The 24,446-nt window shown below is 55.1% G+C and overlaps 9 protein-coding genes across 9 annotated transcripts; 3 read left to right on the top strand and 6 right to left on the bottom strand.

The window, feature by feature from the left end:
- Window positions 1-46: 46 nt before the first annotated feature.
- Window positions 47-1,376, bottom strand: PUNSTDRAFT_62084 (cation efflux protein; the record flags this gene model as incomplete). Its single annotated transcript, XM_007381297.1, has 5 exons — window positions 47-241; window positions 312-400; window positions 459-860; window positions 916-1,062; window positions 1,118-1,376. 5 exons carry the CDS (start codon window positions 1,374-1,376, stop codon window positions 47-49), a joined length of 1,092 nt encoding a protein of 363 aa, XP_007381359.1.
- Window positions 1,377-2,721: 1,345 nt separating this feature from the next.
- Window positions 2,722-4,770, top strand: PUNSTDRAFT_131983 (uncharacterized protein; the record flags this gene model as incomplete). The annotated part of the gene is made up of 8 exons (XM_007381296.1): window positions 2,722-3,114; window positions 3,169-3,280; window positions 3,335-3,410; window positions 3,469-3,618; window positions 3,679-3,880; window positions 3,937-4,542; window positions 4,591-4,625; window positions 4,683-4,770. 8 exons carry the CDS (start codon window positions 2,722-2,724, stop codon window positions 4,768-4,770), a joined length of 1,662 nt encoding a protein of 553 aa, XP_007381358.1.
- A 318-nt stretch (window positions 4,771-5,088) lies between these two features.
- On the bottom strand, window positions 5,089-5,839 carry PUNSTDRAFT_131982 (uncharacterized protein; the record flags this gene model as incomplete). Its single annotated transcript, XM_007381295.1, has 4 exons — window positions 5,089-5,373; window positions 5,429-5,562; window positions 5,609-5,722; window positions 5,779-5,839. 4 exons carry the CDS (start codon window positions 5,837-5,839, stop codon window positions 5,089-5,091), a joined length of 594 nt encoding a protein of 197 aa, XP_007381357.1.
- Window positions 5,840-6,397: 558 nt separating this feature from the next.
- On the top strand, window positions 6,398-7,643 carry PUNSTDRAFT_61953 (ferrochelatase; the record flags this gene model as incomplete). Its single annotated transcript, XM_007381294.1, has 4 exons — window positions 6,398-6,424; window positions 6,472-6,930; window positions 6,991-7,371; window positions 7,437-7,643. The coding sequence occupies 4 exons, from the start codon at window positions 6,398-6,400 to the stop codon at window positions 7,641-7,643; spliced, it is 1,074 nt and encodes a 357-aa protein (XP_007381356.1).
- Window positions 7,644-9,683: 2,040 nt separating this feature from the next.
- PUNSTDRAFT_63219 (Phosphomevalonate kinase) lies at window positions 9,684-11,529 on the top strand (the record flags this gene model as incomplete). Its single annotated transcript, XM_007381293.1, has 6 exons — window positions 9,684-9,934; window positions 9,999-10,158; window positions 10,212-10,565; window positions 10,623-10,800; window positions 10,863-11,002; window positions 11,140-11,529. 6 exons carry the CDS (start codon window positions 9,684-9,686, stop codon window positions 11,527-11,529), a joined length of 1,473 nt encoding a protein of 490 aa, XP_007381355.1.
- Window positions 11,530-11,712: 183 nt separating this feature from the next.
- On the bottom strand, window positions 11,713-13,876 carry PUNSTDRAFT_111859 (amino acid transporter; the record flags this gene model as incomplete). Its single annotated transcript, XM_007381292.1, has 8 exons — window positions 11,713-11,963; window positions 12,019-12,109; window positions 12,169-12,255; window positions 12,307-12,833; window positions 12,890-13,099; window positions 13,221-13,520; window positions 13,572-13,617; window positions 13,667-13,876. 8 exons carry the CDS (start codon window positions 13,874-13,876, stop codon window positions 11,713-11,715), a joined length of 1,722 nt encoding a protein of 573 aa, XP_007381354.1.
- A 399-nt stretch (window positions 13,877-14,275) lies between these two features.
- Window positions 14,276-14,564, bottom strand: PUNSTDRAFT_23151 (uncharacterized protein; the record flags this gene model as incomplete). Its single annotated transcript, XM_007381291.1, has 2 exons — window positions 14,276-14,407; window positions 14,463-14,564. Coding segments are annotated over 2 exons (234 nt in total), but the record flags the coding sequence as incomplete, so codon positions are not given.
- Window positions 14,565-17,070: 2,506 nt separating this feature from the next.
- PUNSTDRAFT_99099 (uncharacterized protein) lies at window positions 17,071-19,215 on the bottom strand. The gene is made up of 14 exons (XM_007381290.1): window positions 19,082-19,215; window positions 18,959-19,022; window positions 18,732-18,900; window positions 18,559-18,673; window positions 18,312-18,500; window positions 18,208-18,256; window positions 18,133-18,144; window positions 17,965-18,078; window positions 17,858-17,907; window positions 17,746-17,805; window positions 17,609-17,685; window positions 17,524-17,547; window positions 17,365-17,466; window positions 17,071-17,306 (listed from the first exon to the last, which is right to left on the bottom strand). Exons 1-14 carry the CDS (start codon window positions 19,198-19,200, stop codon window positions 17,158-17,160), a joined length of 1,293 nt encoding a protein of 430 aa, XP_007381352.1. The 5' UTR covers window positions 19,201-19,215; the 3' UTR covers window positions 17,071-17,157.
- A 920-nt stretch (window positions 19,216-20,135) lies between these two features.
- PUNSTDRAFT_119056 (uncharacterized protein) lies at window positions 20,136-24,330 on the bottom strand. The gene is made up of 15 exons (XM_007381289.1): window positions 24,170-24,330; window positions 24,051-24,114; window positions 22,840-23,998; window positions 22,481-22,781; window positions 22,237-22,421; window positions 22,101-22,186; window positions 22,016-22,049; window positions 21,713-21,960; window positions 21,601-21,661; window positions 21,463-21,550; window positions 21,341-21,403; window positions 21,191-21,291; window positions 20,811-21,131; window positions 20,373-20,758; window positions 20,136-20,316 (listed from the first exon to the last, which is right to left on the bottom strand). Exons 1-15 carry the CDS (start codon window positions 24,246-24,248, stop codon window positions 20,241-20,243), a joined length of 3,252 nt encoding a protein of 1,083 aa, XP_007381351.1. The 5' UTR covers window positions 24,249-24,330; the 3' UTR covers window positions 20,136-20,240.
- Window positions 24,331-24,446: the final 116 nt, after the last annotated feature.

The raw sequence follows: 24,446 nt of genomic DNA, 5'->3' as shown, positions 1-24,446 counted from the left end.
CCGGAAGCCAGGCGGGGACAGTGGACACGGGGACAGTGGACACACTTCAGTCCGTGTCACAGCACACCTCGTTCCTGCAAGTGACGTCCGGACATCGCAACTGACACGTGCTCGTGGTCAGCCCTCTGGCCGTTGCCGTGCTTCTGTCCGCCTCGAGGACGCCCTCCGTAGTCAAACTCGCGGAGGGCTGCACGAGCTCCGGTTGGATCGTAGTATTGTGAATACCCCAGTGATGAAGGCACTGTAATGGCGTCCCCACGAGACGCATCATAAGCTACCACCGAGGATAAGGGGCGCGAGAAGGCACACACCTCATTAATACGCTTGGCCGAGGCCATGAAATCCGTCACCGAATCGTTCGAAGTCGCGACATGAACCGTGGCCAGGGCCTTGCTTTGCGCTGGCGGGTTCGACATTAGCTTTTCCTTTTCATCTCTGCGCAGACACGGCCGACGCACTGAGGCTCCACACGTGCATCTCGTGAAGCCCTTCTACACCCGTAGCCTTCAGAATATCCTGCCCGACACCTTCGACAGGCATGGGCGCGCTGTCGAGAAGAATACGCCCCGTGCGCAGGACCAAGGGCAGCGACGTGCCCACGATCATCACCCCGACGAACGCGGATGCAAGAGGGTCCGCGTACACAAAGCCCGTGGCCATGAGTATCCCGGCGGAGACCATAACGGCGACGTTGTTGATCGCATCGCCTATGAGGTGGATGAGGACTCCAAGAATACCCAGGTCGGCGTGTTCCTTGTGTCGGGCGGGGATGACTGTGTGCGCGTGCCCATGGTGGTGTGCGGCATTAGGGGGCGGCGCATCGTCTGCCTTCTTCTGGTCACCGTGGTCGTGACCGTGTCCTGCAAGCGCAGTGAGAGTTGTGGCTTTTGAAAGCTTCAAGTGTTGGCGACGAACCGCCTAGGATGGCAGCGCTGAGCGCATTGAGTCCTAGACCAATGGCGCCCGTAATGAGCACCCATTTGGGCTGGGTAACTTTGACGGGGGAGAGGAAGCGCTCTATAGTCTGGAGCAGGATCGAGACACCCAGTGCGAGCAAGAACACTACAGAAGAATTAGGGAGGTTTCGGTGAGAGTGAGAACCGGATTATAGGCTTACCTCCGTTGAAGAAGCCTCCAAGTAGCTCTGCCCGCTGCCAGCCGAATGTAAATCCTTGGGGTGCAACATTCGAGCTGTTTCGTTTCTGCGTAGCAATCAGGGCTACGACGAAGCCTATGAGGTCCGAGGCGACGTGAAACGCGTCGGCGACAAGCGCGAGTGAATGGTTGCGGAAGCCAATGACGATTTCCACCAGGAAGAAGGCGGAGGAGATAGCAATCACCGTGGCAATCCGGTTCTCTTTAGAGAGAGGCTGCATCGCGCGATGGCGATAGTGATCTAGGAGGAGGAGGGACACAATTCTCGCCACTGGTAGTAGTATGTTATACGCATATCAAGTGGGGGTGTCCCTCTGAATGCGGAGCTATGACAAAGGTGCCTTGCACAGCGCGTGATGCCTGCTTACATAAACTTGAGGCCTGCAGGCTTCACTTCGGGAGCAACGTTAGGTAGCCGAAGAATGGTAAGTAAAACCCGAAAACACCGCTATGGAGGCGTGAATGCAATAACTTGCATTAAAAGGAGCAGTGCCCCTGTTCCTCCTGTCAGACAGTCAACAAACAGTATTCGAAGATTTAATCGTTGCACTCCAGGCTAGCCTTATGAGAGAATCCTAGCTCTCGGAGCTTGTACGAGCGAGGCTTCCGAAGTGTATATAGACTCACCACCTGTTACCTTGCTTCTTGCGCAATGCATGTGAGTCGTAGATGAAAGCCAAATCTGCATGGCGGCGTCGGTCACTGCAGGACCCAAGCGAAGACGCATCACAAGTACAAGGATGGCGCTGCTCGCCGGTGGCATATTCAGAGATACTGTAGTTACAAGCGCCATTCCATCTGATGACGTCGCGGCCAACTTATAAGGGTATCCGTGCAAGCAACCAATTCCAAGCAGAGGCAGTACTGCCAGTGTAGGTATGCCCATACGGTGGTGGCAATGCGTACAGGTCTACTCATATGGGGCGTTCGACTTGAAACTGCCGTCGCCATCATAGCCATTGGATCTGGTGAGATGCGAGAGGATAAATACCCGCAGCTCTGAGTCTGACTTGGGCAGCTCGGCAGTGTGTCAGGTGACAGTCGCCCGGCATCGTATGGCGCCGACCCGCGTCACCTTCCGTCAAGGCCCTGTGCCCCGCCACGACTTAGGGCGAATAGCAAGATAGCTACGGTGGCCCGGTCGCGCACCAAGCCCTCTCTGTGACGATACAGTTCAACAATAATCGTTACTCGTGCTGTGTCGTGCGAGCGCTCATCGCGGGGCCCCCCATATCAACTGGCACGCCTCACTGCATCTCGCGATCCATTCTCTTCTGATCTTCACCCTCTGGCAATATCGGGAGGCAGTATCCTCTCCATAACTTGACGATACGACTACTATCGGCTGTGGACAATAGCGTATCTCCTCGCTGGCGGTCGCTGTGCTGCATCATGGAACACAATATAATGAGCGAGAGCGACCTCGATGCGCTGCAGCTTAGACAAGTGCACTCAACACCCCTCATGGGACGACGAGACAACTTCGGACGTCCCAGACCTCACTCAACATCTATGAATGATTACACACATTTCCGCTCGCGATCTCTGACCCAAGACAGATCGTGGATGCCGAACATAGATGAGCCTGCCACCGGGAGCTCGTCCAGCACACGCACACCTCTCGCGGGCTCCAGCAACGCCACTAGAGAACGTACCTTGTCTGCGACGCCAGAGTTTCCTCTGCCGGCCGCCCGCGTGCGCTCTCCAATTCGCGTTCGGGCGCCTTCACCTATCCCAGGACACGGCGCAGATCAGGTTACTGGCATAGGTTACAGATCCATGCATGATCCCGTCGTTGTCGATACGGACGGTCATCACATAGACCACTTCCCGCCACCTCAACGACACATATCGCCTGTAGATGCGGCTCTCGCGTTCTTTGGATATGGTAGAGCGGGAAACCGCGATAGGCGGGAGTTGGTCTCCATGATATGGAACGTCGGCTTCGGCTTCGTACAGGTAAGCTATGTTTCATATACTCGATGACATTGTTCGGAGCTGATCCCCGTATAGATTGTGACTGTGATAACTGTTCTCGCATTTGCCGCTCATACTGAAAGTCCCGCTCTTCCTGAGTCAGGTATCTCCGAATGGCATGCGTGTAGTAGACCTCTCGGTGTATGGAGTGAGTTCTGGCTATCTACGTTCCCCGAGAAGCATTCTTATCGCTCCATCCAAGACTCTCTATGGGTAGTCCGTGTAACGCTAGCTAGCTTGCTCTCGTATTGGGGATGGCACAGTCGCAGGCGCCGCCCGTAAGCAGCATTTCCTCCCTGCTTACATCACTTGCGCCTTACCCGGAGTTATGGATAGGCGGACGGATGCAGAGTCCGGGCGTCACACTTCAACTGCTACTACGGCATATGCCGAGGTGGGGCGCCGTCCACCTGCGGCGCATCACAACGCATCCTCTGGGCCAGAGCGCGATGCTCCTGCAGCGCCGGCGTCGCACCTTTACTCCAGGTCCGCTATCTTTCACTTTGGGTCTTGTGAAGGTCGGCTCCTCACTTCCTTGCCAAACAGGCTCTCCCTCCTATCTACTTTGCTGGGCCTTACGTGGTTTCTGACTGCGCACATCCTGGAGTACACGTCGATCAACACATGCCGGATCACCTCGCCGCACCTATGGTGGCTTACTTTCGGTATCCTCGCCATCGTTTACGCTGTGATACTGGAGGTCTTCCTCCTCGGCCTTATCATCTTCGTTTTCGGCCCAGTTTTATACGTAAGTTTCTGTTTCCTTCTGGTCGTCACGACGCACCGATGCCTGTCTATCCGCAGCTACTGCTCGCCCTCGTCATGTTGTGCCTCGGACGTCCTCTCCGACGGCCACCATACGCCCGGCACGAGATAGGGAAGCTTCCACGAGCGGTTGTAGACCAGATCCCGCTCGTGCTCTACATTCCTTCCCCTCCTGACGGCCAGAATGACGATGTCGTGAAGGAGCCCGAGGCTGCGCACACCTTTCCGCCTAAGCCGCCGGCCGCGTCTAAGCCGAAGCGACGGTTCAGGTTCAGGCTTCTGAGACGCAAGAAGACGAAGGGAGCCGAAGGGAATCGCGGCGGTGGAGACGCCGGTGGCGCCGGGGACGACAAAGATGACGAGCATGAGTCTCGGTGGGAGGACAACTGGGTGCGCGGAGAATTGCCGTTCGTTAGGTTGGAGGAGAACCGTGCCGCGTGTGCGATTTGTCTCCTCGACTTCGAGGAGCCAGAACGTCGACATCAGCACCACCCGTCGCCTGCTGAACCCCAAACACCTGCGTCACCAAGTGGAGACAAAAGTGGAGTACAGGAAATTCCGATCGAGCGACCAGACCTGCGCCTGGAGGATGCGGGAGAAGGAGCACAACCGTTGAGGTTGTTGGCGTGCGGCCACGTCTTCCACGTAAGACTTTGCTGTCAGTATGTCTGTTCAAGCCTAACCTGGCTCCAGCAAACCTGTCTCGATCCTTGGCTCCTTGACGTCAGGTCGGTGTTTGCACTTCTTAATTATCTGTCCTTCTTGTCTGACAGATTATCTGCCAGTGGCCGGTGTCCGGTATGTCAGAGACCTGTCGAGGTGGCGGAACGTCCCCCGAAGAAGCCCAGGCGACGGAGGGGCGGCAATGATTAGACACCATAATACAATCGCGGTGACCACCCCTAGTACATCCCTTTACCATAGGTGTGCTCATTTTCCTCTCGGGGACAAGCCGTGGTACGTGTGACTACGTGCTACATTCTGCTTGCAGTTTGCAGAACGCAAGGCTGAATCGTTTATCAATGTATCAGTATTGTAATTCTATCCTATGCGTTGCTCTTCACTGCTCACGGCACTGACAGACTGTTTCCGAGGTGACAGTTTTGCCTTTGCGCCTTAGTGACTACCTGTCGATCGTCATTAACCTGTCAGCTTGCAGCATATAACCAAGTACACCCACGCCGTCTAGCGTCACGGGCCGCAAGAAGCTCGCGAGTCGTCCAACATAACAATCTGCGGTCGTGCACGTTTTGGGAGCGATCGCGTCGGTCGAGTAGAGAAGAGCTCCCCGATGAGGTCCGCGGGCGCAGGAGCAGAATCGCTGTCCGCCTCCGACGATTCGTCTTCTGAGCTAGCGCTGCTGTCCGATTGAGACTCTGAGGTTGAATCCGTACTGGATTCGGAGGATGTCGTTTCCTCGTCATCGTCTTCCTGCCCGCCCTGCCGACGTTGTTCGAAAACTCCGAGGCCGAGGTTCTGAGGTTACGGAGAATGACTATGGTACAGGAGACTTTGGTGGGTATATGCGGACCATCTCGATGTATTGCTCTTCGTCGCCATTGAAATGTTCAATGTCTGCACTGCTCGGCTCGTTCTGGGCTCGACGAAGCAGTTCCGCATTAGATTCCGCTAACTGAGGGAGGAACGCCTGCACACGCTCCAAAACTGTCCCAAGTCAGATGGTAGGCTCCCTGGAGAACGAAAGGCTCACGTTGAGAAGTGGATCCCGGCTGTGAATCCGGTTGTGCGTCGCCGAAGGGAAACCCGGGTTTGCTGCCAGATGGATGGCTTTTCGAAGGAGTGTTCAACTTCTCCAGCGTGCTCTCTGCATCGGCCCATGTGCTGAGCACAACATCGCTACAAAAGCGGCAGCGCACGCACGTATCCTCTGTTGCCGCTCATCCTCGCTTTCGACCTCCAAAGTACGCGGTTTTTCATCCATTGTGAGACTTTGTTGAGGCGCAGAGTGAGAATGTACCGCGCACGTCGTGGTAACTGTCCAAGACGGTCCCCCGGCTATCCGCTCAACCTGCACAGCGGTCTCTCACAACCTCAACTTCGAGCGTATAGCCTATAACTGCGCTCCCAACCGAGCATTGTCGCCGACGTGGCCATCTCACGGAGCCTGTGAAATTCCCGGCCGATCATTGGCGGTCATCGCCGCCTTACAGCAAAAGAGTTCATTCAGTAGGCTGACCGAACCTTTGCACCTGACCCCATCAGCCAACTCCAACTGCTCTCTGTTCCACAGTTCACCGAGGTAGTGCGGATATTAGAACATGGCGTCTGCAGCAAGAGGACGGAAACTTGCGAAGTTATTGACGAGGTCATACGCCACGGTGAATCATGCGACAACTAGCAAGAGGTAACGTTGTAACGAGCACGAAAGCTTCTTTCGCGGATACGCAACTTATGTCCGGTACTATGCAGTCCTACAGGTACGTCTTAAATGCGAACTGTTCAATATGCCGTATCTCTCATGAATGGCTCAGCAATCGTGATGCTGAACATGGGTGGACCTTCGACTGTATGCGCGTCTCTTCTTCGCGCTGTATGGTACTTACAGTATACTAGGTGGAAGAAACGCATGACTTCTTGACGAACCTCTTTCTGGACGGAGACCTCATTCCCCTTCCCTTCCAACGACAGCTTGCTCCCTGGATCGCGAAGCGGCGCACACCTCAGATTGAGCAGCAGTACAAGGATATTGGCGGAGGTTCCCCCATCCTGAAATGGTCTCAGACTCAAGGCTCAGGAATGGCGGCCCTCTTGGATGAACTACACCCGGAGACCGCGCCTCATAAGCCTTACGTCGCATTCCGTTATGCCAACCCCCTCACCCACGAGACCCTCCGCCAAATGAAAGCGGACGGCGTCAAGCGCGCGGTAGCATTCACGCAGTACCCGCAATACAGTTGCAGCACGACGGGCAGCAGCCTGAACGAGATATATAGAAGGGGCAAGGCGGGCGAGATAGGGGATATCGAATGGTCTGTGATCGACCGTTGGGGCACGCACCCAGGGTTCGTCGACGTAAGTGCGCCCCGGCCGTCCGGTATCTTCCATCTCTGACCACGAGCTCCGCCCGCGCAGGCCGTGGCACTGAACATCCAAGCCGCGTTATCGAAGTTCCCTGAGGAGTCTCGTTCATCCGTGGTTCTGCTCTTCTCCGCGCATTCCCTTCCCATGTCGGTAGTTAATCGCGGCGACCCGTACGTTCTCGAGGTATCTGCGACGGTCGCGGCTACGATGGCGCACCTAAAAGAGAAGTGGGGCGTCGAAAACCCGTATCGCCTCGTTTGGCAGAGTCAAGTCGGCCCGTCGGCATGGATGGGCATGCAAACGGGGGAAGCTATCAAAGGCCTGGCGCGGCTAGGCAAGAAACACGTTGTATTGATTCCCATCGCCTTCACCAGCGACCACATCGAGACCCTTTACGAGATGGACCTGGAATATGTGAAAGAGGGTGAGGAGGTTCGTGATCAAGTCTTCTTTCTTCGACTTTCTTCTTCACCCCCGCTCATCGGCCGCAATAATAGCTCGGGATGCACGTGGAACGGTCCGATTCCCTGAATGACTCCCCTGTGTTCATACGGGCCCTCGCCGACATTGCTGCAAAACATCTCGCCGATTACTCGTCCGGAAAAATACCACCGGCGAGTACGCAGATGCGGCTGAGGTGTCCAGGGTGCACCAACGGAACATGTGGGCAGCAGAAGGAGTGGTTTGCCCGTGGGGGACAATGATGGACATGAGGGTTTATGCCGTATCATCAGCGCCATATAACTTGCGGTCACGATACGTTATCACTGTCATATCTGAATGTCTCTTTGTCCGGATCAGGACTGAGTTGATATATTTCTGCCTCGATGCCTTTCATGAGTTGGATGTGAAGATCAACGTCCAGTGACCACTGACTTAGGCCTTCTGCTTGGACGCTGTTGAGGGAAAACCCTAGTCAGCTCAATGCGCCACAGAAGCGTATCGTCCCGGATATTTTCCACAACATCCGAGATGTTATCGAGATAGGCACACCCGATCCCATCACCGATCTGCTTCGCGCACAAGAACCTGGCGGACGTTTATTTGCTTGACAAGCTCGATCGATGGTCATGGGAGAGCGTATGTTCAAGGGCGAATATTTCGACATGCACCAGGACGAACGCCCAACAGAACTTCTTATTCCCTCGCATCACAGCACGCGGCCTCAGGGTTGCGAACCACTGAGAGCGGCTCTGGTCTGAGTGGAAATCGAAGCGTCCGAGCGCATCTTTGAAGAAGCAACGCCCATTACGATAGTAAACACAGAGCAGCAAACATCACTAGCAGGTGGCCGAAGTCGCTATTTAGTAAGTTGGTCAACGAACGCCGATTTGTCATCATAGACGATACGAGAGACTGGTTCACGGGCATCCTACGAGCGTGCAGACATATACAGTCCTTTCTAGGAAGTCGCCTGTGAGTGACTCCGATTGAATGCGTTATGGTACAAGAAGCAAGATATGGGAACGTACGGGCGATGCTGAACATGTAAACAGCAACTCCGGCCCAAAGGAGGTGCCGCCGCGCAAGCTAAATAAGGACGACATACCCGTCGCGGGTCTGTTTTAGTTCACGAGCTAGAGTGATCTAATCCCCGCAGGACCTGGTCGCCGGGTCAGCCCTCTGCTCTCCCGATAACGCTACCGCGTAAGGCCAGGAAATTACAGCCCGTGCCGTGATATGCGGAGGGGGCTTGATGGGGTGGGCGAGTGCTTGGGGGGTCAGGCGGGCAGCCACGCCGTATCTAGCTCAGGGAACATCGGCCGCGGCTCCCCCACCCACGAGGAAGCTTAGTGGTCCTGTCGATCGTGGCTGCGGGCGCGCAGGGAGAGATATCGAAGCAACGAACATCCGATAGTCCCTCGTGGTGCGATTCGTCGTCCCACAAATCAGAAAAGCGTGCCATGCCGTTCCGAATGTGCCGTACGGGTCTATCAGAGGGTTATGATCAACAGCAACTGAAGTTGAGCACCCGGGAATAATCAGGCATAGATAAAACTGCGTACACGACGACTCCAGACATGCTAGTGAGAGACGATACTAGAACCCGTCATCACGCGCGGACTCGAGTGGGAAGCTGGCATCCGTATCAGACTACCGATTCTGAACGGCAGCCTTCACAAGGGCCGTCATTCGACACCGTACAAGAAGGTTTTATGTGCCCATAGCACAGTACCGGCATGTTCGGATACGAACTGAGGGACAACCTCCTGAGAACCACTCAAGAACGTGGCAGTAGCTTGATCACCTGGTAGACATGCCTTGCGAAGTCCCTGACGGTATGGTGTTCATATCAGAGACCGGTGCGAGTTGTTGGAAGCACAGAGATTAGCATGCAGTCTGCAATATATGGAATGAGATGCAGTTGAGGTGTATCCGTGACATCGCAAGCCCGTTGAAAGGCGAGTAATCCCATGGGAGAGCGTCGCAGAAAGTGCACATGCCAGCCCGTTCCACTCCCAGATGGCGAAAGGCAGAGAGAAAAGCCAACGAATGAGATGGGCGAAAAAGGTGGGCTGGGAGTTACCCAGGTCGGTATGTTCGTTCGGAACATCGATCGGAGGAAGTCTGAAAGTTCGAGGGTTGACAAAGTCTAACACCGCCCCATCTGCTCAACGGCCGCTGCCTCGTGCTGATAAGTTACACTAGGATGCCTTCGGCGATAAAGATATCGGTACAAAAGCTCGCGGAAGGGAATCAAGGTTTCGAGCACACTCCGGAGTCCACGTCCGCGACCAACCGCCATGGCTAGCACCTCCACCGTCGTCTCCGCGCCCGGCAAGGTCCTCTTGGCGGGCGGTTACCTCGTCCTTGACCCAGCATACTCTGGCATCGTCGTCTCCACATCCTCGCGATTCTACACCTCCATCCAGGATGCCGGCGCTCTCAACCCGAACTCGATCCGCGTGCGCTCCCCGCAATTCCTCCAGGCATCATGGACGTACTCGGTGCGCTTCGTAGCCGCCGACGGGACGGTGATGGTAGAACAGGTCGTGTCCGAGTGAGCGTCCCCCATCTCCGTGGATCGGTACAGCGAGTTGAGATGTTGAGCGCCGAAGACTCGAGGATTCCAAGAACAAGTTTGTCCATCTGGCGCTTCAGCGCACCCTCGCCCTCGCCATTGAGCTCAAGGGCGTCGCAGAGATCCAGAACAAGCTCGCTCCAGGTCTCGACATCGCCATTGTAGGTGATAACGACTTCTACTCGCAACGGGCGCAGGTTTGTCGCGATCTACCTGTTCGGCTCGTACGACGTCTGATGTCATCATTCAGCTGGCGCAGCTCGGACTCGAGCCCACAATAGATTCACTCAGCAAGCTTACACCATTCGGTCCTACGGGTGTGCAGTTGAAAGACGTGCACAAGACCGGCCTTGGCTCCTCAGCAGCGCTCATAACATCACTGGTCACCGCGCTTCTGATCCACCTCGATTTCCTGCCTCGCAGTGCCTTTGCGGACGAATCTATATCTGAGAGCAGACGACTTGCACACAACGTCGCCCAATATGTTCATTGTTTGGCTCAAGGCAAGGTTGGCAGCGGTTTTGACGTGTCTTCGGCGGTCTTTGGAAGCCAAAAGTACACTCGGTTCAATCCCGCGGTTCTCCAACCCCTGATGCAAGACGATGTGCGTACTCATGCTATAAGCACGACGAGTCAATTAAAGTCACTAATACTATCACAGCTCGTCCCGAAACTAGCGCCCATTCTGTCACCATCAAATCCCGCATGGGATTACAAGGTGGAACCATTCCAGCTTCCTCCATCCACGCGATTGATGCTCGCGGACGTCGACGCTGGGAGTGACACACCTTCACTGGTGGGCAAAGTGCTGAAATGGCGGCAAGCCGAGCCAGTCAAAGGTAAGATCTAAATCTCTGACCCCTACAACCGTGCTCATGCATCATTTCCCTCCTTCATAAAGCTGCTGAAGTCTGGAACGCATTGGACCAAGCGAACATGAAGTTCGCGCAGGCCCTCAGACGGCTATCACAGCTTCACGACGAAAACCCAGAAGATTACGATTTCGTAGTTCGTTTCGCAGCGAGCCTGCAGCCCGTTCAGGTAGCATTTCTCGGTACTCACGAAACGGATGAAACGCTCACTATCTAAACCCCGATTAGTGGTTGGCCAACCCGATGTTGCGCGCAAGCGTGCAGCCCAAGGTCGAAGCATTTTACGAAGCACATCTACTCGGAGAGGTGCGCGCTATCTTCTTCCCGATGACATCTTGTCTTAATACCCATGCCGCCTATCAGGAAATTCGCACGAAAATGCGCGAAATGGGCAATCTATGTGGAGTGCCCATCGAGCCTCCGGAACAGACCGCGCTCCTGGACGCCTGCACGTCTCAAGCGGGCGTCATTGCCGGCGGTGTTCCCGGTGCAGGAGGCTATGACGCTGTCTGGCTTCTTGTTCTTGAACCTCCCCAAACGGCCGACCAGCTGCCGTTCCGCCGCATCGAACGCGTTTGGTCTACGTGGAAAGACCTGAACGTTTCGCCGCTGTCAGCCATCGAGAGCAAAGCCAAGGGCATACATCTCGAGGATATCGATCAGGTCAACGGCTTACGACAAGCCATCCATGGATGACCCGATCCGTGAGGCATGCGTACGACATTCAACACGCGCAAGAACGTATTTGTAGGTTTATTAGGTTCTAGCAGTCACCACCAATTGTATACGGCGTCCATTGAGGTATCGCAACTTCTGTATACTCGGAACAATACAAGTAGCCACGGTGAAAGTGTCCGGCATACGATGCGATAGTAACGCTCATGCGCAGATTCTGGCACTGCCAGCAGGTGTCCATGCCTTTCCAAGGGCGATGAAGAGCGACATCACCAAGACGATGCTGCCGAACGCGACGCAGAGTACGGCGGGCAGCTTCTTGCGACTCGTCCATCGTTCGCCTGGGTTGGCCAGCTGGATGTAGCAAGCTGCGGGGAAGATGAAGGCTAGGGCGGTTGCGGACACGCCTCCCGTTATTTCGAGCATGACGCCCAAATCGCAGGTGATGAGCGCCACTGCGGGTCGAGAAGTTACAATTTTGAAGCGCATCAAACCGAATCGAGGACTCACAAAACATCGATGACACGACGATGGCGGTGGTGAAGAATAGATGTCGCTGCGGGCTGAAGACTTCGTGCGAAAAGAAGTATTGTTCGATGACCTGGCGGTGAGATCACCCGTTAGCGGGCACGGTCCAAGACAAAAAACTTGGTGCCTCACCTCTCTGCAAACAAACAGTTCCAGTGGCAAGGTGGTGAACATGTTCATGCCGAAGCAGAATCTCGCGACGTTGATTAGGGTATCGTCCTATCCATACGTCAGAGGTTGCTCCTCGGGTCTTGGTCTTTCTCAACTGACCTTCGCGAAGTTGTTGAGAATATTGCCTTGTGTTTTATCTGTGAAGACCAAATAGCCGGACAACGAGAGAGTCACGCATGCCGCGAGACTGATCCCTGTCGATATATGCGTGACGGTCTTGAAACGATCCATGGTGGGGGTCTTGAGAGCGCCATAGATCAGTAGGGAATTATGATGGCAGACGAAGGCGAAGCTCATTACGCCCACGGCCTGGAATACACCAGGCCCTACGAGCGAGAAGCGTCGTGCTGGGTCGCCGTGTAGCTCCGGTGGGGTGCGAGGAGCCTCAATGAGGATGGAGAAGACGATGACGAGCATGCCGATTAGCGCGAATCCGGATGCTCGCGCTAATTTGTCAATCGAGCGATGCAGGGACAAAGGGTATGAGACGCAAATAGTGCAAAGAGCAATGACAAATTGGCGGTTTGTGAGGAGGGAGAGCACAGGAATAGTGGACAGGGTCGGGAATATGAAGCGGATAACCGCAGGAATAGTGTCGCCGATGATGATACCAAACGCGCACATTCCTAGACCAGTGAAACACATTAGGGATGAGATTCCGGTATTTGTCAGTAGCACGTACCCCCGAACGCGAAGGCGAACTGGAAAAAGGAAACCGCGGCACGACCGCTGGGACCGAAGCATGCATCCATGATACCGATATACGAGTTTCTGCCGCTCAGCTTGGCATTGAGCACGATGAGCCGGATGGTCCAGTCGGTCACGCCGCAGAGCACCACGAGCAAGAACAATCCGGTGAAGAATCCCGCCTGGGCTAACGCATAGGGCAAGCCTACAGGAACGCATGAGTATAGAGACGCTGCACCTCACAACAGCAATACAAGCTTACCGATGATACCTGTTACGAAGAGCAGCGATGAGTTGGGGTACTATCTTAGCGGATATAAGCCCACCTGCCCCAAGGATTGAGTTGGCCATATTTGCCACGGATTCCAGCAATCCGCCGCCTGCCGTCCTCTTCGCTGCCAACTCGTCTAGGTCTACGCCCTCTAATCCTTCCGTGGCTGGCCCATTCCCCGTACCGTTGACAGACAACGACCCGTCCAGCGAGCGGCGCACTGTGGCCGTGTCCAGTAAGCCTACGAGGAGAGGCATGGCCTGTTCTCCGCGTCGGCCCTGGCGATGGGAACCAGGTGTTGCTTCGAGCTGCTCCAGGTCATGGTCATTGAGTACGTCGGAGTCCTGCTCGTATTCTCGTGGATAACTCAGGCCAACAGACGCCAGTGGTGCGTGGTATAACGCACCTATTTCTCGACTAGTAAGAGTTGAACGGAGTGGAGGTGCTATGACCTATCTGACATTAGCACATCAAACGGTCGCAGTCATACGATACTCGCACCTGGACTTCCTCCTGAAAGCGAACATGTCCGTTCCGCTTCGAATGCTCCTCGTGTAGGAGGTCACGATCCGGAGTTCGCGCCCCGTCCGAGTCCTCATCGTCGCCGACGTTGAAGATCACATTGTCGTGTTCGCCGTCATCCAAGAGCGGTTGACGAGCCTCGCCTTCGTCGGGCCCGCTCTGTGCAGCTTGTCGGCTCCGACCTAACATGTCGTGATGCGTCGAGCTAGGGAGATCTCATGTAGGACACGTTTCCAGGACCGGCGCCGGAGCTGGGGGAAGAGCGTGGCATATATGCGGTGCTCACCGCGCGCGGCGCCGTCTCCTGCGATCACCACGAATGCTCTGAGATTGTATATTCTTGTATTCCCAGTGCTCAGATCTACCTTGTACATACACCGTACCATACTATCATGTCCGTGCTAAGTATCAGTGCCCATATATCCATGTGTTCATCATGTCATAAAATATCAGCAAACCCAGACGCCGAATGCGCGGCTATCATCCTTTCACATCTCTCCAGATCGGGTTCACGGCCTGACTCACGACGCCCACCGCAACCTCTATCTCGTCCCTTTCTCCTTCGTGGCTCACAGCTTTGAGAACGCCCCTAGCTCTCCAACGATCGGGATGGAACCGGCGCTGACTTTTCTCGACGAATGACTTCCATTCCTGCGGACGGATATGTGGACGCACGGCGGTGAAGAATTCCTCGACCGTAGACCAATCTAGGTCCTCCACCTGTATAGCGAGATCGGTCACCAAACCGCTTTGAGAAAAGCGGTCTTTCACTCACAGTAAATCGGCCTGGGGGATGCAACACTGGCCACGGCACGTCGTCGAACGTTAAGGGAGCGTCTGGCAAGGCCCACTTCGTGGCGTCGAACGCGTCCGACAGTACTTTGTATTTGTCCAGTGCCCTCACCGCCGACCAGAGGCCAGTCCCCCACTTTTCCCGCTGCTGCTCGCGCTTCCTCTCGCGCTCCCTCCGCGCTCTGTCCGCCTCCTCCTGCTCTTTCCTGACCCTCTCCCTCTCCTCCGCCTCCTTCCTCCTCCGCGTCGCTTGCTCCTCCCTGCGGCGCTCTGCATCTGCCCGCGCCCTCTGTTCTCTCTGCCGCGCTTCCTCTTCCTCCCTTGCGCGCCGCTCCTCTTCATTCCTCCTCCGCGCCTTTTCGCGCTCTTCTGCGGCCTCACTCTGGGCTCTCCTCTTCGCGGCCTCTTCCCATATCGGCCGGTCCCTCTCCAGCTCGGCAATCTTGCGGCGCGACTCTTCGATGGCGGCCGCGCGGGCGGCCTCTTCGTCGAACTCGGCGTCTGGCGTCTCGGTTTGCTGCGTTGGTGGGTCGTCGCTCTGGCTTTGTGTTCTGGATGTGGTGTCTTGGCTTGAGTATGCAGTGTCTTGGCTTGGGACTGAATTGCCTGTTGAGCTCCGAAGTTAGCGATCCGTAGCATTCCGTCCGTGGGCGGAAAAGGAAGTTAAAACCACACGAACCGTTTGCATGTCCGTTCTGTGCAGCATGAGTGTGAAGATCGTTGATAAGGTCTCTCAAGAACGCCTGCTCCCTTGCCGACCGCCACTCCGCAAGCCTCGACGCCAACTCCTCTTGTTTCTTTCTCTCCCGAGAGTTCTTCTTGCTATTGGACGGAGGCGAGCGTGTCCGTGCGCGCTTCGGGTCGCGGAAGGCGGCCTTTTGTGGAGAGGGTTCACGATCCTCTGCCACAGGTCGTAGTGGATTCACGAATGCGGGGCCAGGTGACGCTGATGTCCATCTCAGATGAGCATCTTGCTAGAAATCCAGTTCGTGTCGTACCTTTACGCTTGCCGGTGCTGGGAGGCGGATCGGGGAGCTGGGAAGCAGGCACTCTCGGCGTCTCGGGTACTGAACTTGATTGGGACGAGCCTGACAGGTCAAGCATGCTCGTATCCCGTATGATTCCCGAGTCGATTTGGCTATTCGGCGCGTTGCTGTCTGGCGGGCTACTCCACCCCGCACCGAAAACGGTCGCTCCTTTAGCAGCCATCTTCGCCCTCCTCTTCTTGCGCTCCTGTTCCATCTTCTCTCTGCGTTCTTTTCTTCGGAGAGCGGGAGCCGCGCTCTGCGACCGCGACCGCGGCTTGCCTTGGCTGTGGCTTTGGCTGGGCGGGTGGGGGTCGATTACCATCTCCTCTACTTCTTCCTCGTCCGACTCGGAGAGACCGTCGCTGTCGAATCCGTCGTCATCGAATTCGTCTTCTGTGGTGTCGATGGTGACCACCGGCTCCTTGCGGAATTTCTTGTGATCCCGACCTGCGGTAGGTGATGATAGTCCGTGTTTGAAGTGTGGCGCGGGCGCCGGGGCACGCTGCGGGGGGCTCCGTGAGTGGATCCGGGTGATGGTGATCGGTTTGGGGTATGAAGGTATGTGGCAGTCGTATGCCAGCTTGTCAAGTTTGTAAATCTCCCATTGCTCTTGGAAGCATAGGACAGGTTCCCTAAAGATGGACAGGGCGTCAGAAACACATTCAGACCCCAGCATCGAGGACGTGCCCGCAAAGGTCGATAACTTGAGGCCAGGACCCCTCATCTTCGATACCAGGGTCCTTTCTGGCCTTTGGAACGAACCTCCACGCGGTTTCTCCGTTGGGAGCGACCTCTACAACGATCCTCTTGGCGCGATACGATCCAGCGGCGGCAGACGCGTCCGGCACGTGTTGCTGTAGCGCAGCGGACGCGACGAGGGGGTCGTACGACGCGAAGAACAATCTTGAGCCCGGGTGGCGGAGTAGACGTGCTGGTTGCTCGGGGTCGAGGACGCCCGGTACAGGCCCCGAGATGGCGCGCGTGAAGTAGGTGTAGGACGGTCCAGCGCCGGCACTGGACATGCTGGCGGGGATGCCCGGGCACGCGTTCGAGGGTCTCCCGGAGTGGCGGATGTTGGTAGCAGCCTGCGGGATCGATGGGTGCCGCGTACTTATAGCAGAATCATGATCAATAACGGAATATGTGGCCAAAATAATCGTGGCCCTCGATCGGACTTCAACATACCTGTGGCGCGTCGCGCGTCGCACGTGGTCGTTCTGCGCGACAGAACGTGACGGTGAGTAGAGGTGAGGCAGGTGAGGACTGGTGAGGACCGGTCAATGCACTCGAGGCCTGCGAGGTCCGTAGTGGGCTTTGCTGTCCAGGCACAGCGAGTCTCAGCGCAGGCAAACCCGAGGCAACGCAAGGTCCACGAGGTGACACACAACGCCAGGAACGTGGAGACAAAACCGTGGTGGTGGCGATGACAATTTTGTGCCGTTTCTCAGTCCTCCGCAGCGGGTAATGCCCCTGTCCCGGGTGGACCTTGGGCCGCATTCAACTAAGGTCCTCGTGTGTGGCTGGATGTCCAGATTAGTTGTTGGACATGGGATCAATTATATGTGCTTGTGATCGTCGTACAATGGCGTCTGTATAGATTAATATCCTCGCAGTAATTTATCAACGCCGTGAAGGTTATATCGGGTAAAGTCAGACATCCTCCTTCTCGTTCGCTCTCCGCTCCTCTTGTTCCCGCTCGTACAAAGCAACATCTTGGCGCCTCCTCCACCACTGTATAAGAATAGTGGTCACGCACGATATCGCAACCCAAATGAGCAAGATGCCAATGTTCATTCCAACTATAGATCTCAAAGTCAGCACTCTTTCAACGCGCCAAGGAAGACCTTCGGTTCGTACCTTCATTTCGCGTCCCAAATACGATGGTTCGTACTGCTCGCGATACGTTGTAGAACGGAGTGGCATAGCCATAGCGGTAGATAGTAGGTAAGATTTCAATCGCTGAAGAACGATAAATCAGAATCAGATGATACAAGAAGGGGTAGGAGAACAACGCACGGAACAACGCAACAGAGACATTTGCTGCGGATGGAAGATCATATTAGTATCTACGGATGCATGCATTGAAGAAAGGGGATTTCACAGATTATCCACAGCAATAAGAACAACGAGATGAAGCGTAGTGTAAGCAAGGGAAGTAGTGCCTCAAGTGCCATTCCCCTGAGCGTGCAAGTTTGTCAGTACTCTCAAGTAAGCCAAGATAATATTGCTGTCACTCACAATGCAAGCATAGCGATATATGTCAACATCCAATAGATGAAGAAACCGGCATGTCCGAACCTGATCCCCCGGTGATCAGGCGTATCTAGCGCGTTCAGTCAGGCAGACTCACTTCCGGTCAAAGGGTACTTGAAACGCCAAGCTGAGCAAGGCAAAGAACAGCTGTGTAGAATGTCCCCTTAGAGCGCTTATCGATGATTTTCGAGATGAAGTACGTACGGAAAGGAAGAAATACGAGATGAACGGAACCACCAACCGGATAGCGATGAGAGAACGAAGGTTCAGCCGCCTGTCGAGCTGCGCGACGACCGTTCGCCCGCCGAAGTTAGTCATCTGATTTGTACGTCAGTCTCGAACACGAATCACTCTTTACCCGATGCTGCGTACCGCCATATTGAACTAAAGTGAACAAGCCTGTCAGACCGGAGCATCCAAGCACAATGGCAGTGACATTGTACATACAGTCAGAATGACCATATAAATTAGGCCGACGAAGTTAACAGCGGTCGCTCTGCATGAGTGTGAGGGACGGGTCAAACAATCTGGCGATATGCAGTGGGGCTCACACCGGCACGTCAAATGGCTTGATGTTATTCATAGTGAACCCAATTGGCGAGGTAACGACTTGCGGCGCGGTCGCGACCAGGTTGGTCATGTTCGATCCGCTGGCTCCCAGTTTCGCTGCAGTTTGAGCGGCGAAGGACGCTGCCACTTGCCCCATGACCTGACTAATCTGTGGAAAGATGAAGGTCCGACTGCGGGATGAGATGGACTTGAGCGTCGAGTAGAAAAAAGAAAAGAAAAAAGACGGACTAGGCGTTCTCATTGCGAGCCTCGACCCCGTACGCCATCACAGCAGTGCTACCGTTGTACATTCTGTCCGCGGACGCTTGCGCAGCCTGTAATCGGACGGTCGTGTTGGCCGGGACTGTGGAGAACGGTGCGATGTTAGACAAAGTAGCAGGTTTCAGTCGGAGTTAGCGTACTGGCGACCGCGGTCCACGCCCTCTCGTCAAACACGCGAGCCGCAACATCGGTCAAACCCCCTGGAAAATGGTCTGCGGGAACGGTATGCCAGGATATCTGGGTCTTCTCCCCAGTCGCGCTCAAAAAGCCTTCAGTTACAGCCTTCCCGACGTCTCCGCCGTCGAAGTCCTGCGGTCCACGTCGGTGAGCGGAGCTTAACCACATCATATGCGGTGGAGACACTGACTATTATCCAGCCATTGAGGTTGTGTACTCCGTTGCGGATCTTCCATAAAGCTCCCCAGTAGATGCTGCATCGGGGTAAATCCGTCGGTGGGGTCGTCTGAACGCGAATAGCGCCGTTACCCACCTCATAACACAGAATACGAGCAATATGAGCGTGAACGTCCCACCGCCCACAACTGTGAGGTATAACTTTCGCTTGACTGTGCTTTCGGGATTCTTGTCGAAGAATCGACTAGAAAACATGGGTCCAGTGCTTTCCGTCCGTGGTTCGATTTCGCCGGAGCCTTCTTCGCGCAGCGTAGGTGCTATCGGTGAACGTCAAGCTCAGAACGGCAAATATTCACTATATGGCATACCATTCATACCATTCCCAACGTCGTCGCGCGAATCTGAATACGCTTGGTAACTGCTCGACATCCTGGCCAATTCCATATCCTCTGCGCGTTGAATATACTGAGTACGGCGTGATGTCTCGGGGCTAGGCAGACGTGACGGTCTTTGCTGGTAGGTTTCAAGGGAAGACGTATGTAGCACAGGTATACAATTCGGACCTCAAGATGTGCTTGTCGAACATGATGCATCATATATGAGCTTGGCCCCTTGCGTCCTCCGAGTCGGAGCATTTACTATCACCCTCCGTAACCGTACGGATCAAGGGTCGGTCACGTTTGTCATCAGCTTTGAACCGTCTCGGAACGCGTGTCTCGTTCTCCTTCGGAATTTGGAAAGCGCTACTTAGTGGAGTATGCTTACGAAGGAGGCCTAGGGGTCAATCAAACGTATTTCGCACGCTACTATCGGACAGCTGACCGTCGTCACAGCTCGCGGTGTTCGAGGAGTATCAGCCTCTGAAAGATGCAAATAAGGGCAAAGCTCGATGTCAAGAGCAGATACGACTCACGCGTTAATTTCCATTGGTAGATAGGTAGGTAGGTAGGCAGGTAGGTAGGTAGGTCGGTAGATTGCTGACGAGGTCCCGTCCAAAGGTCGGACGTCGACGCGCATACTCGAAACCCACTCTCCATCTCGGAATGTTACTACTTAGTTTACTTAGCAAGCTTGGCGTGCGAAGCTGATCAGATCATCTGATTCAATACCCTCAGTCACGACCCTATCTGAGTCTCCAAGCTCACGCCACCATCTCGTCACGCAGACATGAAACGTATCCAACAAGTATTATCAGTGCATAGATGTCTATCACAGAGAGAAGTACAGTGACAATGGACTGAAGTCCAGCTCTAATGCGCATGCAGAAACAATAACACAAACCTCAGTAAAAGACCTCAGTCACTGTCTGTATCCTCGGGTTTGGGTCCTCCGAAGGACAGCCAGTCGAGTTTGCGCTTCTTTCTCCTTTCCCTATAAGTGATTGTTAGCAATCCACGATCCCGCGGGGAGTAAGACTATGCACATACTCCTGTGCCTTGATCTGGTTTCTCGTCATCTTCTTTTTCTTCTTCACGGGAGGCGTGGACGTCCCATCCTGCGCCTCATCGCCACTAGCCGCCGGGGTAGCAGCTGCGCTCGCAGCGGGAGTCCGCCCCTTTCTGCCAGCGGGCGTGTTGGCGCCGCTGCCCTTCGGAGATTTTGCATCGTCGAACGCGTCTTCCACGACGGACGCCTTGCCCTTGTGGGTCATGCGACCGTTTTCGACGTTCCACACCTCAGAACACAGCGCGCTGATGAACTCCTCGTTATGGGAGATGATGACAACGGCACCAGCCCAATCTCGAATTGCGACGGCGAGCCCACCCAGTGCCTCACGGTCTAAGAAGTTGCTCGGTTCGTCGAGAACGCAGATCTATGGTTTCGTCTCAGCCAATATGGCGGTTGAAGTCCGAACAGCACATTACCTGAGGGTTGTTCCACAAGCAGGCCGCGATCACCAACTTGATCTTTTGACCACCGCTGAGCCCACTGATCTCGTTGTACTGCGCAATGTCTCCATCTAAGCCGATGTCCTCCAAATGTTTCCGGACAAGATGACCCGAGGTTTCTCGGGATCCGGCACCCTCGCGCGAGCTTTCGAGGTCATCAAACTGCTGTACGAGCTTGCCGAAACCCTTCTCGATCAGTTGTTCACGCGGAATCCAGGAGTTGAAACGATGGTCAAGCCCGCGCCACTTGACCTCGTATTGGAGCGATTTCTTGAGTTTCTGACGGCCCATGATAAGCTGTGCGAGACGAGATTAGCACTCAAAGCAACCGAAACGGAGACGCGAGCACCGCCAACCTCGAGCTTCCGTTTGGAACCGTTGCTTCCAACGAACTCGGTTTCGAGAAGCGCCTTGTCTTCGTCGGTCAGGACACGGGTGGTCTTTTCGAGCAATTCGCCTAGGCTCAAGATTAGAAGCTACATCTTCGCAGATCAAAGCCTACTCACGATCATAGCCGTCTTGGAACCGCCACTGGATATACTGCACAGGCGTCTTCTCAAGGTGATGCTCTGATACAAACTAAATCAGGACACATAACTGATTTGCAGTCTCAGCTCGACGGGCGCACCGATGTGATGGGTAGCATGCTGGGAGACATAGCCAATGCGAAGAGAGGGGTGGCGGTACACAGTACCTTCTTGAGGCTCTGTCTCGCCCTGTTCGCGGTTCAGCCAGCAAACCAAACAGCAGCAACGCGGAAACGCACGGTGATGAGCTTGATCAGGGTCGACTTGCCGGCGCCGTTAGGCCCGACGACACCGACACGGCTGTGTTGCTCCATCAGTCTCCGTCCCGTTCTAAGCGAAGCCGGAGCTTACCTCGATAGCGATAGCGCACAGCTGACGTTGTACAAGCTCGGCTTGTCTTTCCCGGGGTATGTATACGTGCAATTGTTGACCTTGAGAATGGCACGGGTGTTGCTCCGAACACCCATGAGTGAGCCCGGAGGCGGGAAAGCGAACTTGATAGATGTGGCGGCAAGGGTATAGTATGACTTGGCCTCTGGGTGGCCCTCTACGAACGTGGACAGGTTCCCTCTATAGAATACAAGTTTCTTGCCCTCGTACTAGGATGATATCATAAGCAAACAGCGCAGCCCTAAAGCAGGATTTTTCACATACATGCATGATGTCTGTTGTTACATTGTCTAGGAATCTGTGCCCCGTTTACCTTCGATCTTATCGTAGATAATGTGGGCGAACGTACCCTGAATCGTGACTAACAATTAAGCAAGTAACATTTGTCTGGGATTTAAGGTAGTTTTCTAGCCAGGTCACCGAAGCGCGGTCGAGCTAAACACATATTAGCGAATGCTGATCCCAGCGTGAACTAGGGCACGTACATGGTTGGTGGGTTCGTCAAGAAGGAGCAGATCGGCGTTGTACAGCATGGCCCTGGCAAGCTCAAGCTTCATCTTCCATCCACCGGACAAGCCCCCTACAGTCTCCGCTTGCCGGGCGTCGTCAAAACCGACTTCCAGTAGCTGGTCACGTATCTTCGCCCGAGGCACATCCTTGAGCTGCTTATCTGAGGCAAACGCACAATCGTTAGTCTAATGATGCATGTATATGGCCCTTTCAACATACCAGCGGCGATGAAATCTATGATAGACAGTGAACCATCTTCGCCCTGGAGCGAATGCTCGACCATCACACAACGGAGCTGGTCTTGAGGCGGAAAGCCTTCAACCTTGCCATCCCGCAACTGGCGCATAAGGGTCGATTTTCCAGCACCGTTCGGGCCGAGAATGCCATAGCGCCGACCGCGGAAGAGACGCAAACGCGTGTGCGAAAGCAAAAGAAGGGCGCCGTATGCAAGAGAGAAGACAGTGTCGCATAACAGCTCTCCTTCATCTGTTGAATTATCGACGGCAGGAGCAAATCTAGCCTGTGAGAATATGAGTCGTTATGAGGGCTGCAAGCGGGCAGAGAGAATGACAACATACACGATCTATCGCCTCGAAATGTGTGCGCACCCGCTCCGCAACCACGGAACCATCGGTATCTGGTCCCAGCCACGGGTCCAGAAACGAGCCTACGCAGCGTTTCCAAGCGCCAAGATTATCGAAGTCGCGGTCATGGACAAGATCCGCCACTAAAGCAGCCTCAAAATCGATCACCTTAGCCAGGAGAGAGTGGCGAGGTTCGTGGGGCCCGTTCGGTGTCGCTTGCGATACGAGAAGAAGTTCCTGAGGCAAACATATCAGTATCGCAGCCCGAGCAGCTGCGATCTCGCCCTGGGTGTCACGAGCAGGCGGGGGTGGAGCGCTCGCAGAGGCACCGGCTTTGAGAAGGGTCTTGAGGGCGGTATCCGCGAAGGCGCGGACCTCAGGGAATGCGGCGCCTTTGGCGATCTTCTCAACACCTTCGACCAGCGGGCTGAGGTAACGGGCGGCGACAGCTGGCGTGCGCACAAGCTTGACAAGGTTGTCTATGACGACCACAGTGCGACGCTGGACCTCCATACTGCGGTCATTGAGCGCGCGGAGAAGGAGGGGGACAAGCACGGCAAGCGCCGGGGCGGTGACTTCGGCAACGAACGTGGTGGAGGAGAGAGACTTGATGCAAGCCGGCACCGTGTCTGGGTTGGACATACACTTGACCAGTGCAGGTATGTGAGTTGTGAGATCCGCATTCGCGAGCGTGCTACAAAGGGCCGTGGCGCATTTGATAGCCGCGGAAGAGACCTCCTTCTTCGTGTCATGCATTGCGCCCTCCACCTTTGGCAACACCGCGCCTAGCTCGTTCGCTACCTGCTCTCTTGCAGATGGGACAAAGGCCCTGATCGCATCAAGCGCGCCAACTTTGGCGCCCCATTTTCCGGAATCCAGGACTACCTCGAGCTGACGGAAAACGAGCGATGTCGCTTCGGGTGGGAAAAGCTTCAAGATCGCCTTATTGGCCGCAGTGGCTGCTGCCCGAACAACCTCGCCCTTGTCCATATACAAGTCGAAAAGGATCGGGAGAGAAGGGAGCAGGAGGGGGGCAACTGGCGTTCCAAGGGTGGAGGCAAGCGCTTGGAAAGCGACGCCGGCAGATTCGCGCTCAAACCCGGATTTTTTGTTCGCAGCGTATGCGTGTAACGTATCGAGTATCCCATCGTCGCTGTGTACACCCGATGAGCATTCACGTGTAAGCTGGCTGCTATCTACCGTACCTCAAAGACTGCAGGCCGGCCTTCAACACTTCGCGGGCGAGTTTGTCTGCTGCGGCCTTAGCATCTATGACCTTGTATGTCAGCAATGTTCTTTTGACCCGTATACCAAGGCATCGTACCAGGACCAGTTGGCGCCGTGCGCAGTGCCTCGAAGATGGGCGCGAAGCGGTCGGAGGCAGTGGGCATGGCTACAGGCATTTAGGACGGCCGTCAAGGTCTACGAGTATCCAGATGCTTGATGTGTTGTACAACGCGTTTCTGGCGAAATGAAGCCAGCGCCCGGTGGGCGAGATGAGGAGAGGAGATGGTACTAATAGCGTTACTGATCGAAATTTTGGGACCCGCGTTCAATGGTCTGCGTGATGCCCGGAGATGGATCAGGTGGCCACTGAATCG

This window comes from Punctularia strigosozonata (genome assembly GCF_000264995.1).
Source record: "Punctularia strigosozonata HHB-11173 SS5 unplaced genomic scaffold PUNSTscaffold_3, whole genome shotgun sequence".
Taxonomy (NCBI): domain Eukaryota; kingdom Fungi; phylum Basidiomycota; class Agaricomycetes; order Corticiales; family Punctulariaceae; genus Punctularia; species Punctularia strigosozonata.
This window is presented reverse-complemented; position numbering and strand designations above follow the sequence as displayed.

What these genes read in the sequence shown, in the direction of transcription:
- PUNSTDRAFT_99099 (XM_007381290.1), bottom strand. Translation starts at nt 19,200, where the DNA reads ATGTTTTCTAGTCGATTCTTCGACAAGAATCCCGAAAGCACAGTCAAG. An exon ending in CTCGTATTCTGTGTTATGAG is followed by an intron (nt 19,023 to 19,081) that starts GTGGGTAACGGC and finishes ACCCCGATGCAG; the next exon opens with CATCTACTGGGGAGCTTTAT. An exon ending in CAAGTACCCTTTGACCGGAA is followed by an intron (nt 17,806 to 17,857) that starts GTGAGTCTGCCT and finishes CCGGGGGATCAG; the next exon opens with GTTCGGACATGCCGGTTTCT.
- PUNSTDRAFT_119056 (XM_007381289.1), bottom strand. Translation starts at nt 24,248, where the DNA reads ATGCCTGTAGCCATGCCCACTGCCTCCGACCGCTTCGCGCCCATCTTC. An exon ending in GCCGGCCTGCAGTCTTTGAG is followed by an intron (nt 23,999 to 24,050) that starts GTACGGTAGATA and finishes GGGTGTACACAG; the next exon opens with CGACGATGGGATACTCGATA. An exon ending in TTGACGAACCCACCAACCAT is followed by an intron (nt 22,187 to 22,236) that starts GTACGTGCCCTA and finishes ATATGTGTTTAG; the next exon opens with CTCGACCGCGCTTCGGTGAC.